Source organism: Prunus mume, linkage group LG3 (genome assembly GCF_029339155.1).
Source record: "Prunus mume cultivar Tortuosa linkage group LG3, ASM2933915v1, whole genome shotgun sequence".
NCBI classification, from domain to species: domain Eukaryota; kingdom Viridiplantae; phylum Streptophyta; class Magnoliopsida; order Rosales; family Rosaceae; genus Prunus; species Prunus mume.
Genome location: NC_142700.1, coordinates 4940737 through 4956706, shown reverse-complemented (window position 1 = coordinate 4956706; position 15970 = coordinate 4940737). Strand labels below are relative to the sequence as shown.

General features: G+C 40.4%; 4 protein-coding genes, 2 non-coding genes and 1 pseudogene across 9 annotated transcripts; 1 reads left to right on the top strand and 6 right to left on the bottom strand.

The window, feature by feature from the left end:
* Positions 1-486: 486 nt before the first annotated feature.
* On the top strand, positions 487-2894 carry LOC103325106 (uncharacterized protein At4g18257). Its single transcript, XM_008227239.2, has 3 exons — positions 487-1149; positions 1495-1815; positions 2464-2894. Exons 1-3 carry the CDS (start codon positions 872-874, stop codon positions 2621-2623), a joined length of 759 nt encoding a protein of 252 aa, XP_008225461.1. The 5' UTR covers positions 487-871; the 3' UTR covers positions 2624-2894.
* Positions 2895-3076: 182 nt separating this feature from the next.
* On the bottom strand, positions 3077-3160 carry TRNAL-CAA (transfer RNA leucine (anticodon CAA)). The gene has a single exon. It is a non-coding gene; the product is annotated as a tRNA-Leu (tRNA).
* A 91-nt stretch (positions 3161-3251) lies between these two features.
* TRNAR-ACG (transfer RNA arginine (anticodon ACG)) lies at positions 3252-3324 on the bottom strand. Its single transcript has one exon. It is a non-coding gene; the product is annotated as a tRNA-Arg (tRNA).
* A 353-nt stretch (positions 3325-3677) lies between these two features.
* LOC103325105 (protein SRC2-like) lies at positions 3678-4256 on the bottom strand. The gene has a single exon (XM_008227238.2). It carries the CDS (start codon positions 4254-4256, stop codon positions 3678-3680), a length of 579 nt encoding a protein of 192 aa, XP_008225460.2.
* Positions 4257-5426: 1170 nt separating this feature from the next.
* Positions 5427-7831, bottom strand: LOC107880802 (NAD(P)-binding Rossmann-fold superfamily protein). The gene is made up of 5 exons (XM_089047921.1): positions 7620-7831; positions 7299-7511; positions 7049-7168; positions 5858-6130; positions 5427-5764 (listed from the first exon to the last, which is right to left on the bottom strand). The coding sequence occupies exons 1-5, from the start codon at positions 7785-7787 to the stop codon at positions 5600-5602; spliced, it is 939 nt and encodes a 312-aa protein (XP_088904047.1). The 5' UTR covers positions 7788-7831; the 3' UTR covers positions 5427-5599.
* Positions 7832-8010: 179 nt separating this feature from the next.
* Positions 8011-15853, bottom strand: LOC103325108 (uncharacterized protein At2g34460, chloroplastic-like; annotated as a pseudogene). The gene is made up of 5 exons (XR_016125061.1): positions 15612-15853; positions 15273-15485; positions 15023-15142; positions 8808-9084; positions 8011-8697 (listed from the first exon to the last, which is right to left on the bottom strand). The product of XR_016125061.1 is annotated as an uncharacterized protein At2g34460, chloroplastic-like (transcript).
* Positions 9748-12279, bottom strand: LOC103325102 (uncharacterized). Of its 3 annotated transcripts, none has more exons than XM_008227234.3 (6): positions 12121-12279; positions 11683-11748; positions 11469-11562; positions 11298-11398; positions 10726-11204; positions 9748-10644 (listed from the first exon to the last, which is right to left on the bottom strand). In XM_008227234.3, the coding sequence occupies exons 5-6, from the start codon at positions 11200-11202 to the stop codon at positions 9970-9972; spliced, it is 1152 nt and encodes a 383-aa protein (XP_008225456.2). In that variant the 5' UTR covers positions 11203-11204; positions 11298-11398; positions 11469-11562; positions 11683-11748; positions 12121-12279; the 3' UTR covers positions 9748-9969. The 3 variants fall into 3 exon arrangements, with proteins under 3 accessions (XP_008225456.2, XP_088904045.1, XP_088904046.1); XM_089047919.1 differs by having other exon boundaries at positions 11494-11562; XM_089047920.1 differs by adding an exon at positions 11952-11990 and having other exon boundaries at positions 11298-11562; positions 12121-12222.
* Positions 15854-15970: the final 117 nt, after the last annotated feature.

Below are 15970 nucleotides of genomic sequence, written 5' to 3'. Positions count from 1 at the left end.
GACGAGGTATCAAAAAAGGATAGTGATTTTTCACGTTCTCATTGTATCCATTCGCACTCATTTCCTTTTACTTTTATACTTTGGTAATTGAGTAAGCAAAAGAAAAATCAAAATATAAAAACAAGGGGACAAGTGCAAATGGACAGAATGAAGGAGAGTGTGAGAATAGCTATTGTAACATTATTTGTTTTTAGAATACTTGGGATTTTGTTGTTAAGAGTTTATTAATCAAATTGGTTTTATACCGTTTTACTCTTGACTGGGAGGAGGAATCAGATTACTTCCTTTCTAAAAGCAGTACTAGGCTAGACTACTTTTTGGAAAGATGGAACTTGCTCACTAAGGTAAGACAGATGGAGCGGTCCACCACCCACCACGAAAATTCTAATCCTCCTAGTGAGGGGGAGAGGGCTGTTTTGAAATTGCATTGGGACTTGCCAAGAACCTTCTGCAAATTTTGGACCTAATAGTAGCATCTTGTGTTTTACGGTTAGATAGATGCCTCGAATGCAGAAATACCTCTCCACATGAAGGTCACTTGGTCAAAACTTAACAGAATTTGGAGGAATTTAACAGAAGTTGAAACGTGTTCTTGAATTACTCCAATTATAAGGATAAAATTGATAAAATTAAAATTATGATGATTAAAATGATAAAACCGACAAACTGTAGGAAAAAAAAGAAGAAATAATAAACAACTATGAACCCAAATGGGCCGGCCCACATTATGTGGCGGTGGAGTCCATTACGAATCCACCAGCACCCGCCCTCGCAAACCGAAACGAATTCAGATATTCCAATCAATCAAATTCAAACAGAAGAAGAAGAAAGCTAAGTCACTGCCAACGATCTCAATCCTGAAATTGCAGAAATGGCGGAGGAGGAGACGAAGAAGAGAAGTGTGGTGGTGGAATCCTTGGGATGGCTAACGGAATCTTCAATAATGCCCAAGAAGCACCGCGCCATCGCCGGCGTCGGTGCCTCCTCGATAATGGAGCTCAAGGCCCAACTCTATAAGTCGCAAGAAGACTCCAAGAAGTCCAAGGAACTCTCCGGCTCAGAAGTCGAGTTCCACCGCGCCAAGAAGAAGATCACCTCACACGATCCCTTGTCCGCCAAGAACTCCGGCGTCGATGCCCGGGCCCACAAGTACGTATTTTTCTTTCTTTTTACGCAATTTTTGTTTCTGGGTTTAATTTCCATTTCCTTAATTATGCGTAATTTGCTAGTATTGGTGTAATTCTGGGTTAGGGTTCATTTTGGTATCTAGGGTTCTTACTGTTGTCTGAGTATAAATTATGAGTCTTTTGGGTGCTGCTTAGATATAAGATGAAATTTTTGAGCTCTCTGTTTTGGAAGGTTTAAATTTTATCGTCCGCTGCCAACAGTTTCTTGTGCTTCTTACAATATGAAGAACTTTAATGATAGTATCCCTAGTCTTTAATTTGGCTTCCTGCTAAGATCAATTTTGTGTTTTGGTTGGTTTATATTCAGAGACAAGCTTGAGCTCAAAGCAGTTAATGATGGATCAGCTAGCTATGCAGCATTGGAGAGGAAGGCCGCATTGTATGATAAGCTAGTAAAGGGGGAGCTATCAGATGAGGAAGATAAGGAGAAGTATTGTGTGGATTTTTTTTGCAAGAGAGTTGACCAGGACGAACCGCAGCAAACTCAGCATCATGATTCGCCTGCTGTAGTATCTTCGGAGAATCAAGATGGTGATAGTGATGCTTCCATGCTGTTTAGCATGAAACCGTTGGGGCTTGGGCGAGCAGCTGCAACAATGGACAATGATGTTTACAAGAGTTTTGTGAGGTAACAATTTCAAATTATTCCAGTATAACTTATCTATGCTGTATGAAAGTTTAGTTAACCAAAAGTAATCAAATAATTAAAGGATTTCATCACTTCAGTGTATTTTTGCTATTGTTATTCTTCAGTGATGCCACTTTCTATAATAATCTGGAGACTAACATTTAGCCACTGTAATTTGGTTGTTGCTACTGTTACTCATCTAAGCCTTGGGTAGTAGAACTAGAATCTCACTGATATTGATGAGTTTCTTAAGCTGAATACTTTGCACCTCTCTTATTCCTGTACAATGTCTTGAGTGCCAGGCCATAGATAGAAAGATGCCCTGCAGGAAATGAGCTGAATAAACCTGGGTTTGAGACAAATCCTGCTAAAGGATAAAACAATATAGCTTTAGACCTAAGCTTTAGAGACAAAAGCTAGGAATCTGGTTGATCAATAAATGAAAGTATGATTTGGCTTAGGGTTTTTTCTCCCATTTTACTGTTTGTCTGTTTATTAATGAGTTTCTCCATTTATGTAGTATGTTTCTTATTGCTTGATTCTAATCCTTTATAGTCCTTGCGACGGATGCTGATTGCTTGATTGAAATCTCTATGTTCCTGGCAACAGTCATCTCATGATTTTCACTCTTGTGTTCCTTTTCTTCAGGGAAGTACACGAAGAAGCAAATGTAGCGAGAGAGAAGGCATCTGAGCTCAAACAGCGCAGGGAAGAGCAAGCAGCGGCTCGTCGTGAGAAGTTAAAACAGGCATATATAAGGAAACAATTGGAGAAACTAAAAGCGGCGTCCAACAAGGAACAGACATAATAGGCAGCAGGAGGCGATTTCCACAACATTATTCTAGCAGTCATCTTGAACTCACAACGAGCATAATCATATGACAGTTTCTGAGTCCTGTTGTTCACTTCAGGGTTACTATTTAATAGGAAGAAAAAATCATCAATCAATTTAATCCCACAAAGTGGCTCTGTTTGTAGTTTCTTCATGTTTGTACTTCTGTACAGTTATTAACATTACAAGAAAATTACCATCAAGTCTGAAGCGAGATTGCTAATTCACAATCAGTTTATCAGTTTAACCTATGTGTCTTCTGAATTTTGGGACAATAGTTACTCAAGAAGATTTGGACAGTATTGTTACACATAATTTGTTTGGTAGCAAAAGAAATTAAAGATATAAAAATGTAACAAATTTGAGGGAAACATGACAGAGGGTTAGCATTGAATGTTGAATAAATGAGGTGATAAAAAAAAAATTTGATGTCAGAAGTGGGATTTGAACCCACGCCCTCTTTCGAAGACCAGAACTTGAGTCTGGCGCCTTAGACCACTCGGCCATCCTGACAGATGGTTATAATGCTTCAAAATAAATAACTTAAGTAACTACAATGGTATTAAGAGATTAAAGTAAAAAAATTTAAAAACAAAAATCCCGACGACTCTGCTGGGGATCGAACCCAGAATCTCTGGTTCCGTAGACCAGCGCCTTATCCATTGGGCCACAGAGTCGCTTGTTGGTATTCTAGCTTTGTAATCGTATTTATAGGAAGGTAGAATAAAGGCCAGTTAGTTCACAACCCTTAAAAAAATCGAATCTTTAAATGAACTAATATAGTTGTAATTACCTTGAATTAAAATTATTCTTCTTAATACATTTTTGTTTTTCATGAGGCAGATAAATAAAAGAAGAAAAAAAAAGGGAGTAAAATGGTCAAAATTCAACTTAATTAAACAAACCCCACCAAGAAAAAAACATAATATAACATAATTAAACAAAGCACTAGCAATGCATGCATGAGAAACTGAATAGCTCTACGTGTCCTGCATGCACGTTACTGACACATCCACCGCAACATCAAAACCTATGCCTCCTCGCCACCTTTCACCACAGCCTCCTCTTCCACCTCCACCTCTTCACCATCCACCGCTTCCCTTACACTAAACGACAAAGACTCCCTCCTCACCAAGAACCTCCCTGTTGGCGGGACCCACAGGTTCAGCAACCCTTGGGGCCTACCAGACGGCCTCCACACTTGCACCGTCATGCACTGCACCGGATTATCCGCCGGCTCCCGCTCGTCCCCGCCCTTCAAAACGTCGCACAGCAGCACCCGGGCGCTGCCCACCGGCTTCTCCCTCACGTGTCCGTGCGCGTAGATGTCCACGTTCAGCGCCGCTAGCACGTCGTTCTCCAGCAGGTCCTCCCGGAACTTCACCTTGACGACCTCATTCCACGTGGGGTTGGTCCCGCCCTGCTCGTCCACGCCCGTCCTCGCCGCGTGGTATTCCTTCTCCACGTACACCACCGCGTAGGCTCTCACCTGCGTCACGTGCTTCACGTCCTTCAGGTCTTGCGCCGAGATTATCAGCACTTCTATTTCTCGGAGCTTTGTTGTCGACGCCGGCACGACTCGCCGATATTTCGGCTGACAGTGACTCATTTCTTAGTCTCTAGAGAGAGAAAGTCGAGAGTTGTTTTTTCGGTCAAAAGAAAGTAGAGTTTGAGCTCACTCAAATAGATGTCATGTTTGTGGATAGTAAATGGCTTTGTAAATACTTGCTTAGTCAAGATGTATTCTTACTCTCAACCTGAGTTCCTTCCAATCCTCTTTAAATTAAATTAAAGTAAATTATAATTTGTATAAAAATAAATATAGTAAATAAGCTTTAATGATGGGCCCAAATTCCAGTATCCCAAAACAAACAAATTGTAATGAGAAAGGGAGTCCTTAATAACAGTCGACCAATTACAAAGTTATTATTGGGCCCCCAACACAGCCGCTCAACATAAACTCATAGAAGCTCCCGAAAATGGGCTTTAATTTGGATGGGCCCATTTGCTACTATGTGGGCTTTAATTTGTGGCCCAAAAGGCCCTAATAATGTGTGTACAGCACAGAGCTCAAAATGTCACATGCATGGCACTGAAAATTATTCAAATATTCGAAGCAATTGTCTGGAAAGAGTGATTCCGCTAATCTTGCAATTTGGAAGACAGGCTGGTACAGGATTTAAATGAAAGGGCACAACACCACCCTCAAATCATTTTGTTTGTGGTTAAAGCAACATAATGTGGCAGCTGGCAGATTCTTATTGGCTTAACTCCATAAAACCCTCCCTATAAAACCCAATTAAGTATTCTCATTTTCATCAAACCAAAACCATAACCCACTTCTACACTTCTGCTTATTACAGATCATTAGCACTGCCTCGTTACTTCTAGTTGCTAATTGAGAATTAGTGATCAGAAAAAAATGGAGGGTTGCAAATTGGCCATGGTTTTCACCATCTACATGATTGTTCTTGTGAGCTTCGCTTCTTTCGGGGCCACGGTTGCTGCTGAAGATGCTGCTGCGCCATCACCAATGGAAAGCACAGCAGCAGCTCTGGGTGTTCCTGCTGCACTAGGTGCCATGGCTTCTCTGCTGGCTTGGTTCTTTTAAACTTGTTCATTTGATTCCATTATTTGCTTGTCCATTTCTTTTTGAAGTGCCGTTCAATATGATGAACTAAATTTGATTCAAGAAATCAGGTCCACAATGTTACTACTTTTGCCAATTATTGTTAGATTTAATGTCAATTCTTTCATCTATGTTAATAAAGGAGGACAATGGAACAATAATGCGTTGCCAGATTCATATATACCAAAGTAACTAAAAGAAATGATAATACAAAAGGAACACTATAGGCAAGCACATATATATCTTCCATGAGAAGGCTACTAGAATTTGGGATACTTATATGCCAACATAATAATCTAGAAGCAATCTCAGTGAGTCAAAGCTCACCGTTGCTTGATGGAGCCGAAAAGATCCTCATATGAACGCTTCGGGGCATCAGGACGCGAAACAATCTCCACAACCTTGTAAGATGCTTCAGGATTTACTAATGCCTCTATAGCTACTTCTGCAACCAGATCTCTGGAGATACTGCCATCAGAAAGAGTGTCCTACCAAGAGAGATCAGAAAGAACATTAAGTTAAAGCAATTCAGCTTTTAGTAACAAAACTAAATGGGGAAAAATTGTCGCAGATTGTGTTACCTCTGGCTCCATCACAAGGTCTCCTGTGGGAGGATCATTTTTCAACCCCCCAGGCCTTATTATTGTATAGTTTATACCAGATTTCCTGATATATTGCTCTGCCTGAAGCTTTGCTATTAAGGTCAGTCCAAAAACATTAAGGAATATGTAAGCTGGATTGAGAATCTGCCCCATTGCTGCTCCGTTGACTAAGATGGAACTGACAAGAATAAATCTGTTCACACCAAGTTTACGGCACGCTTCAACAAGGTTGACTGTGCCAAAATTATCAACCTGTATTGAAATAACCTTTTTCAGACATCAACATATTATCAAATAGCACAAAGTACACCAGAGAAAAAACAAATGCAGATGTGCAATTCTAGGACTATCAAATATCTGAGTTGTGCACATATAGAACCATTAAATATTAGTGGCATAAGAATAGAAATCTGTATTGAAGTAAAGGTGAAGTGTGCGCTCGTTTTCCACTAGATGTTTGAGCAAGGAATGTTCCTTCAATTACTAGCCAGAGGCTAATACTCCGGATTCCACAGACATATATTTCAAGCAACACTCAATTGCTAACATAAAAGTAATGCAACAAATGTATAGGGAGGTGCAATGAACTGCAACATTGCTATAAGATTGTATAACAAATCTGTTTTCTTCTGCAGGTTGCTCAGCCTCAAGTAGAAGGTTGTGCAAACTATATGTTTAACTACCCGTAAATGTCTAAAGTGAAAATCTTACGATACATACCGATTAAAAAACAAACACATAATAACTTAAAACCCCAGAACGGTGACTCTTCTAATGAAGAAGCTGTTAATCAAATTCTTTCCTGACCAGAACCAGTGTCTGATGGCACAGTCTATGAACCTTGTTAATCATCAAGAGAGGCCTCATTCATTAAAAGTTTTCCACTAGATGTTACCTTCTCGGATAATGATTAGACAACTAGAATAATACATCATTAAAATCAACTTACTTTAGCTATTGACCTGCTCTCGGATAAAGATTACACACCAATATGCATTTAACTCCTAACAAAATCTACCAACTCATGACATTTGGTTAAGACTGACTTAAACAAATAACCCCTTTGCATAATTACCTCAATCGAAAATTAAAGGACTTCATAAAGATAAAATTTGCACCGCAAAGTGAAGGAAATAGATGCTAATTGCACAGATAAACAATCAAAGTGACCTTCCATGGAGCAAACAAATCCCATCCATAGCTAAATCCTGTGGCACAAATTACTGCTTCCGAATCATCACTTATTGCTTCTGCTAGCTTGGCAGAACCCTCTGTCACATCTGCTTTCACCTATACAAACAAACACAAGAAGAAATTTCATCCAAAACCCAATAAAGTAATCATTCCCAAAAACAGAAGAGACCCAATTTAGTTTCCAGCATGAATTAATACCAGAATTTCCAATTTTGAAGAAACTCACAATTTGAAGAGCTGGGTTGTCTTGGGGAAGGCTAGCTTTGGCTTTCTCCACGTTTCGAACTCCAGCTTTAACTGCAAACCCCTTAGCCAGTAGCTGCTCAACAATTCTTTTACCAGTATTTCCAGTGGCACCAGCTACAAAAATTTTCTTCTTCCCAACTACATTTGTTTGAGTTGTCTCAGTAATTTCCTCTATAATTTCATCCCCTTCCATCTAAAACAGAGATCAACATAGTAATACTAACATTAAGGGCATTCTTCAACACTCAGTTATAGGACCAATACAAAAGGGTACAGGAGAGAGAGAGAGAGAGAGAGATACCTGAGTGGAATTAACGATGGGAAAGGACCTGGTGTTGGTGGGAGAGTAGGAAATTAGAGAGAAGGGTTTGGTTGAGGTTTTGGCTATGGAAAGAGGAGGGTAGAGAAGATGGTGAGTGCAGAGACGGAGAGGAGGGTGCCTGAAAATGAGAGGCAGAGGAGCTGCCATTTGCTTTATCTTAGTCTTAAACACTCACTTATCTTTCTTGTCCTCCAAGTCCAAGCCCAAGTCCAACTTCCAACCAAAACGGTCCCTGTCTTTGCATGACATTTTGCGGTGTGAAACTGTGGGTCTGCAAACTTCCACATCAGTGTTTTTCCATTGCTTCTTTTTATTTTTATTTTTGTCTATTTTGTCTGCCGCTATATGATAAATACTAAACTTTAACCCATTTAATTAATAGAAAATATAAAATTTTATAAATTCAGAAATCCTTAATCTTAAAACCCAAAGGAACCTCGTTTTTTATGGAGGCAGCATCATGTAGCAGCTGATAAAGCCAAAATACAAGCAGATGATCCTATGAAACTATGTGAAAGGCCACACCAGCCTCAAATGATTTTGTTTGTGGTTAAATAAAACAACATAATGTAGCAGCTTGGCAGATTCTTCTCAGTAGCCAACTCCACAGACCCTCCCTATAAAACTCACTCTCTGCGTTCTCATTTTCGTCAAACAAAAGCAAAACCCACTTCTAAAGTTCAAGTTCATAAAGAACTAGTAATCAGATATGCAGGGTTGCAGAATGGCCATGGCTTTCACCATCTACATCATTGTGCGTGTGAATTTCGCTTCTTTCAAAAGTGACCGCTGCTCTTGGAGATGTTGCTGGGATATCTTCCATCATCAGAAAGGCTTCTGAAAAATGGGATACTACTGTGCCAACATAATGTTTTGGAATCAAACTCAGCGGTCACCGTTGCGTGATAGAACTAAAAAGATCCCCATATGAACGCTTGGGGGCATCGGCACGTGCAACTATCTCTACAACCCTGTAAGATGCTTGGGGACGAACTAATGCTTCAATAGCTACTTCTGCAACCTGATCTCTGGAGATTGTGCCTTCGTAGAGAGTGTCCTACAAAGAAAGATCAGAGAGAGCATTAAATCGAAACAACTCAGTTTTTAGTACTTCACAAGATTAAATGGGAAAATTCATAAAGTCTGCCTAAAATATGTATAGATTACCTCTGGCTCCATCACAAGATTTCCTGTTGGAGGGTCATTTCTCAACCCACCAGGCCTTATAATCGTATAGTTCATACCAGACTCCCTAATATAATCCTCTGCCCGAAGCTTTGCAATTAAGATCAGTCCAAAAACATTAAGAAAGATGTAAGCTGGGTTGAGTATCTGCCCCATTGCTGCTCCATTGACTAAAAGGGAACTCACAAGGATAAACCTTTTCACACCAAGTTTCGGGCACGCATGCATCTACAAGGTTGACGGTGCCCAAATTATCAACCTGTAGTGAAATAACCTTTTTTCAGACTGCATAACATTAACATCAATATCAACAAGTGCACCAAAGGAAAAATGCAGACTTGCAATTCTAGGACTATAAAAAATCTTACTGATATTCGAATGTCAAACTGCATTGAAGCAAAGAAAAAGTGGCTAGCCAAAGGCTAAGACTTTGAGTTTCACCAATTTTAAGCATCAGTCGACGCATGTATTGTAGGGAGGTGTAATCAATTGAAAAGTGGCTATAAGATTGTGTAGCAGAGACTTGTTTGCCTTGGGTTTCCATGATTGTTAATCTTAAACATGCATTCATACATCAGTCAAAACCAATGACACTATATAATGATTTTGCTCCATATGTGAAATGGGAATAGATGTTAATTGCACAAATACAGAATCAAACTGACCTTCCATGGAGCATACAAATCCCATCCAGAGCGACATCCCGTGGCACAAATTACCGCTTCTGAATCGTCACTTATTGCATCTGCTAGCTTGGCAGAACCCCCTGTCACATCAGCTTTCACCTACAAACAAATACATGCCTTCTGTCATCCAAGACCAAATAGTAATACATTGAACATTCCCAAAAACAGAAGAGACCCAATTGAGTTTCCAGCATGAATTCAACATATGATGTCATAGATTCTCTCACTAGGAGACATTCACCCAATCTTTGATTTGTCTTGCATGTTTGGAATGACACCAAAATGAAAAGTGTGCAACACGACAACAATGGTTTTGCATTCACCCAATCAAAAGATGTTCAAACATGGGCAAAAGTAAAACCACGAGTATTAAGCACAAATTACACCGAGCCGACCAAAGGGTCAGCAAATTGTTCATACATGTCCAAAACTACAAAAAATAAATGCAGGTCTTTAGCTCAGGAGTTGTGGCCCCCAGCCTCATCGGAAATAACCACAGCAGAAGGGTTCTCATGTGACGCAACTTGGTCAACACTTGGATCGATGGGCTCGGCGCCTTGAGAAACAGGCTCGGTACATATACTAGCAGGATCGCCAACTGAAACAATAGGTTCGGTACACGGGCCAGTCGAGTCCCCACCCTCACCTTGCTCTGCTGGAACCTCCTCGGCTCCACCGTCTAGAAAGCTCCAGTCCAGGGAAGGATACTTCTCCCCTACCTTCTCAATGAGATCAAAGTATCCCTGAACCCTCTGACCAGCAAGCCTCTCCTCATACTCAACCGATTCGACGAAGTCTTTCACAGCATCATCATAACACGAGCGCTGCTCAGAGGAGAGAGTTTCGATCTTCTGCTTGGCCTCAGCCAATTCCTTTTGCGAATGCGACAGATCTGCTCTCAAGTTTCGCTTCTCCTCGGGAAGCTTGCTCACCGAAGACATCAGCTCGGCATACTTCTTACTCTCTGCTTCCAGCCGAACCACCGCGAGCTCCAGCTCGTCCTCAGACTTCGGTTTCTCGCCAATGGTTCGATTTAGCTCGGCCACAGTCACGGCATGCTCATCCCTTTTTCCTCGGTCAAACTCGCGATGAGCAGCCACGTTCCGGGCAGCAATGAACAGCTTCACAGTGGCCTGCATTGAAGTTCAGTAAGAAACCAAAAACAAAAAAAAGTCGCCAAGGCCAAAGGGCAAAATAGGGTCGGAATGGGCTACCTTCATCTGGTCCTCCAATGCAGACAGGGTCATGCCGCTATATCCCATCTCCTCGGTAAACAACCCTTCTACGACCTCCACCTTCAGAAGTCGCTTGGTTAACTCGTGATACGAGCTGAGCACCAATTCCGCATCCACCCAGGGCTTCAGGGGACCACTCTGAGGACCCACACTAGTCCTTCGGCCCGCCTCTGGCGCAAACGAACTCGCTGGCCTCTTGCCCATATCCCTCCTCGGCTCCTCTTCAGCGCGCCTCTTCCCGGTATCGCGGAGTAACTGCTCCTCGGCACGTCTCTTTTCCCTCCCACGGGCAGCAGCCGAGGAGGCACTTTCAGCTTGACTCCGGGACACCGACATTTGCGGAGAACCACCAGCCCGAGCCGATGCAGAAGGACCGGCCGAGCCACCTGACGAGCCTTTCTTGGCCAGATTCATCAGACGAGCTCGCCAGTTTGGATCATTTCGGTCAGGCCTCATTACTGCACAACCAAGGCAAAATCAAGACGTCAAGGTCAAAATACTCCAAACCACACCACAGATCCGTGATTACACAGCTGCTGAGCTGAACAAACCTTCGCTAGCAAGAAGTATGTCGGCTGCTCTCTCGGCAATTGGCAAGGAAAGCACCTTGTGGACTTGCTCCTGCTCGGCAACTCGGGTCGCTCTAACTCAACTGCGGAGAAAATCAAACACGGTTAAGACTAACCACAAGTGCGTACGTACCAACATTTTGCTTAGTCTACCGGGTTCTCATGTGGCGAGCACTGCCTTTTTTCAATGTCAATATGCGAGGAAGGCCCTTTGCTCATTGCTTCCTCTCAATCACAATATATGTTCCTGAAATTTCAATGCATAACAAATTCAACAATTCAATTTGGTTTCCCTTCAATTCTTAACATGAGTCATGAGTGCTAATTAATCATCCACCACATTCAAATATTAATTAATCATCACTACCTCCTGGTCAAAACTTTGCTAAAGCTGACTCGACATTCTTGTGCATCTTTGATTGAAATTTGAAATCTGCACAAAACAAAGCAAACATCTGTAAGCTCATTGTACTTAATGTGGATTAATTAAATATTTTAATGACCAATTAAGCTTGTAATTAGCTAGGCAAGGAGCAATAACGCAAATCTAAAAATGCTGCTAACAAAAGAGCCATAGACTGTCTGTTGCATGTGAAAGCAGCAAACTTGGGGTTTGAAGCAAAGAATCGTTCGTACCCTTAGAAGCTACGCACAAGGCACTGGAGATCAATATTCCTAATCATAATCACAGGAAAATAGTCCCCCAAATTTGTGCTCAGACAACAAGATTTCCAAATCCCAAAAAATTACGAACACAACCAAAATAGCAAGCAAACAGAGAGAGAAGCGGAAGATCATGACTTACTTGAGGTGTGCGCTGCGTGATTGTCATTGTCGGCAGCAAGGAGCAGCGGCGTGGTCTGCTGCGTCTGAGAGAAGAGAAGCAAAGAGAGAGAGGGAAGGAGAAGAGGAGACTGAAGGAAAACCTAATTTGCGTAAACTAAAAGGGGCTGTTTCGTTGTAATCAGATATGGCCAGTTCTATTCTAAAAAAATAGAACTGGCCTAATAAAATAATATTTTTATATTGTATATTATATATAATATATTAAAAATATATATTAAATACTGGACCGGTCCGGTTCAGTCCGATCCTATGCTGTCTTGTGTAAAACTAGAATCGGAACCGATTTGAACCTGTCCAGCCCAATTCGGTCCAATTTTGTTGACTTTTTAGTCAACTCGGTTTTTTTCTCTTTTTTTTTACGTCCCGTCCGATTTGATTTTCTGATTTTTCGGTTCCTATGCCCACCCCTAGGTTAAACCCCATGTGGTGGGTTACCAATTTACCAACTTACTATACCATGGAGTATTTTTACCATGATGACATTGGCATAGATGATGGATCATGGATGGCATGAATTTTTAATAACCAAAAGATGAATGTTCAAACCCCCAGCATCCACTTGAGTTGAGTCCTTCATTGTATAATTTCCTTTGAAAAAAGCAAATGACGAAACCATTCTCTTCACTGAATGACTCTGTTAATTCATTCCAAGGTAATTATTTTGTTAATTTGGGGCTAAATCACAGTCACTGCCAATGCGAATGAAGCTTTTTCATCAACACAAAATCGAGAAAGTAAAATATATATGGTGGGTTTCATCCCAACATACCATACCATGGAGTATTTTTAACATTGATGGCATTCCCATAGATGATGATCATGGATAAAATTTGATTTTTTCCTCAACAGGACCATGTGAATCGTAATGATGGGTTTCCGTGAAGTATCACATTATGAACTTGAAAATTGAGCTGGCTCGTGGGACCCAACTTTTAGTCTAAACCGTAGCTGCAATAATTATTTTTGACTATATCACGCCAACTGGCGCCCCTATAACTGCTGGGCTAAGACTAAGGCTAACGTAAATAACTTTTTAGCCCTGTAAAATTTGTTTTTTGTTAAACAATACCATGTGGAGGGTGATGGTTTCCATGAAGGAATTTAAAGGGTCATGCTATCCTAGGATGCCAACTTGTGTACAATCTCTCTAATAGAGATTGAGTTCTCGTACCTCTATTAGAACGATAGTATTAGGGGTGGGCATTGGGATCGAAAAACCGGAACACCGAACCAGACCGATGAAAAAAAAATCAAGAAAAAAATCAGTTGACCAAAAAAGTCAACAAATCAGACCGAACCGGTTCCAACCGATTTAGGTTTCAATTTTACACAACACCAAACCAGACCGGTTGTATTCTTTTATTTTATTTTATTACAAAATTTTAAAATCCAATGCTATATTTTAAATTTTATAATTAATATTTTCTCCAAATTACACATTAATATGAGTAATGTGTAATTGAACGTAATTTGTGTCGTTAGCATTTGTATTGACAACTATGCAATTTCCAAATAGTGGAAGGAATTTCAAAGAGACAACGCCTTTGTCGATGTTTCAGTTGTTAATGCATGTCCTAGAATTGTTGTGCAATTGCACATCCATTGTAAATAATTGCATATAAAATTTCAAGACATAATGTGAACTTACATGTAATTACTCATAATAATTGGATAATTGTAAAAAGACTATGCAATTGCACGTACCATGACGCAAAAACGGAATGACTCTGTATAGATTAATGACTTTGAATGTAGCAAATTGCCCAGGATTTACTAATGCCTCTATAGCTACTTCTGCAACCAGATCTCCACAACCTTGTAAGATGCTTCAGGATTTACTAATGCCTCTATAGCTACTTCTGCAACCAGATCTCCGGAGATACTGCCATCAGAAAGAGTGTCCTACCAAGAGAGATCAGAAAGAACATCAAGTTAAAGTAATTCAGCTTTTAGTAACAAAACAAAATGGGGAAAAATTATCACAGATTGTGTTACCTCTGGCTCCATCACAAGGTTTCCTGTGGGAGGATCATTTTTCAACCCCCAGGCCTTATTATTGTATAGTTCATACCAGATCATTTTTCAATAGAAATCTGTATTGAAGTAAAGGCAAAGTGTGAGCTTGTTTTCCACCAGATGTTTGAGCAAGGAATGTTCCTTCAATTACTAGCCAGAGGCTAAACTCCGGATTCCACAGACATATATTTCAAGCATCACTCAATTGCTAACGTAAAAGTAATGCAAACAAATGTATCCTAGGGAGGTGCAATGAACTGCAACATTGCTATAAGACTGTATACCAAATCTGTTTTCTTCTGCGGGTATAAACTCAGCCTCAAGTAGAAGGTTGTGCAAAACTTGATGTTTAACTACCCGTAAATGTCTAAAGTGAAAATCTTATGATACATACCGATTAAAAAAACAAACACATAATAACTTAAAACCCCAGAACGGTGACTCTTCTAATGAAGAAGCTGTTAATCAAATTCTTTCCTGACCAGAACCAGTGTCTGATGGCACAGTCTATGAACCTTGTTAATCATCAAGAGAGGCCTCATTCATTAAAAGTTTTCCACTAGATGTTACTTTCTCGGATAATGATTAGACAACTAGAATAATACATCATGAAAATCAACCTACTTTAGCTATTGACCTGCTCTCGGATAAGATTACACACCAATATGCATTTAACTCCTAACAAAATCTACCGACTCACGACATTTGGTTAAGATTGAACTTAAACAAATAACCCCTTTGCATAATTACCTCAATCGAAAATTAAAGGACTTCATAAAGATAAAAGTTGCACCACAAAGTGAAGGAAATAGATGCTAATTGCACAGATAAACAATCAAAGTGACCTTCCATGGAGCAAACAAATCCCATCCATAGCTAAATCCTGTGGCACAAATTACTGCTTCTGAATCATCACTTATTGCTTCTGCTAGCTTGGCAGAACCCTCTGTCACATCTGCTTTCACCTATACAAACAAACACAAGAAATCATTTCATCCAAAACCCAATAAAGTAATCATTCCCCAAAACAGAAGAGACCCAATTAAGTTTCCAGCATGAATTAATACCAGAATTTCCAATTTTGAAGAAGCTCACAATTTGAAGAGCTGGGTTGTCTTGGGGAAGGCTAGCTTTGGCTTTCTCCACGTTTCGAACTCCAGCTTTAACTGCAAACCCCTTAGCCAGTAGCTGCTCAACAATTCTTTTACCAGTATTTCCAGTGGCACCAGCTACAAAAATTTTCTTCTTCCCAACTACATTTGTTCGAGTTGTCTCAGTAATTTCCTCTATAATTTCATCCCCTTCCATCTAAAACAGAGATCAACATAGTAATACTAACATTAAGGGCATTCTTCAACACTCAGTTATAGGACCAATACAAAAGGGTACAGGAGAGAGAGAGAGAGAGAGAGAGAGAGAGAGAGAGAGAGATACCTGAGTGGAATTAACGATGGGAAAGGACCTGGTGTTGGTGGGAGAGTAGGAAATTAGAGAGAAGGGTTTGGTTGAGGTTTTGGCTATGGAAAGAGGAGGGTAGAGAAGATGGTGAGTGCAGAGACGGAGAGGAGGGTGCCTGAAAATGAGAGGCAGAGGAGCTGCCATTTGCTTTATCTTAGTCTTAAACACTCACTTATCTTTCTTGTCCTCCAAGTCCAAGCCCAAGTCCAACTTCCAACCAAAACGGTCCCTGTCTTTGCATGACATTTTGCGGTGTGAAACTGTGGGTCTGCAAACTTCCACATCAGTGTTTTTCCATTGCTTCTTTTTATTTTTATTTTTGTCTATTTTGTCTG

Coding starts and splice junctions, on each gene's coding strand:
- LOC103325102 (XM_008227234.3), bottom strand. CDS start 11,202: ATGAGGCCTGACCGAAATGATCCAAACTGGCGAGCTCGTCTGATGAAT. Junction 10,645..10,725: donor CATTGGAGGACCAGATGAAG/GTAGCCCATTCC, acceptor ACTTCAATGCAG/GCCACTGTGAAGCTGTTCAT.
- LOC103325106 (XM_008227239.2), top strand. CDS start 872: ATGGCGGAGGAGGAGACGAAGAAGAGAAGTGTGGTGGTGGAATCCTTG. Junction 1,150..1,494: donor GTCGATGCCCGGGCCCACAA/GTACGTATTTTT, acceptor GTTTATATTCAG/AGACAAGCTTGAGCTCAAAG. Junction 1,816..2,463: donor GTTTACAAGAGTTTTGTGAG/GTAACAATTTCA, acceptor CCTTTTCTTCAG/GGAAGTACACGAAGAAGCAA.
- LOC103325105 (XM_008227238.2), bottom strand. CDS start 4,256: ATGAGTCACTGTCAGCCGAAATATCGGCGAGTCGTGCCGGCGTCGACA.
- LOC107880802 (XM_089047921.1), bottom strand. CDS start 7,787: ATGGCAGCTCCTCTGCCTCTCATTTTCAGGCACCCTCCTCTCCGTCTC. Junction 6,131..7,048: donor ATTTGTTTGCTCCATGGAAG/GTCACTTTGATT, acceptor ATTTCAATACAG/GTTGATAATTTTGGCACAGT. Junction 5,765..5,857: donor ACCTTGTGATGGAGCCAGAG/GTAACACAATCT, acceptor CTCTCTTGGTAG/GACACTCTTTCTGATGGCAG.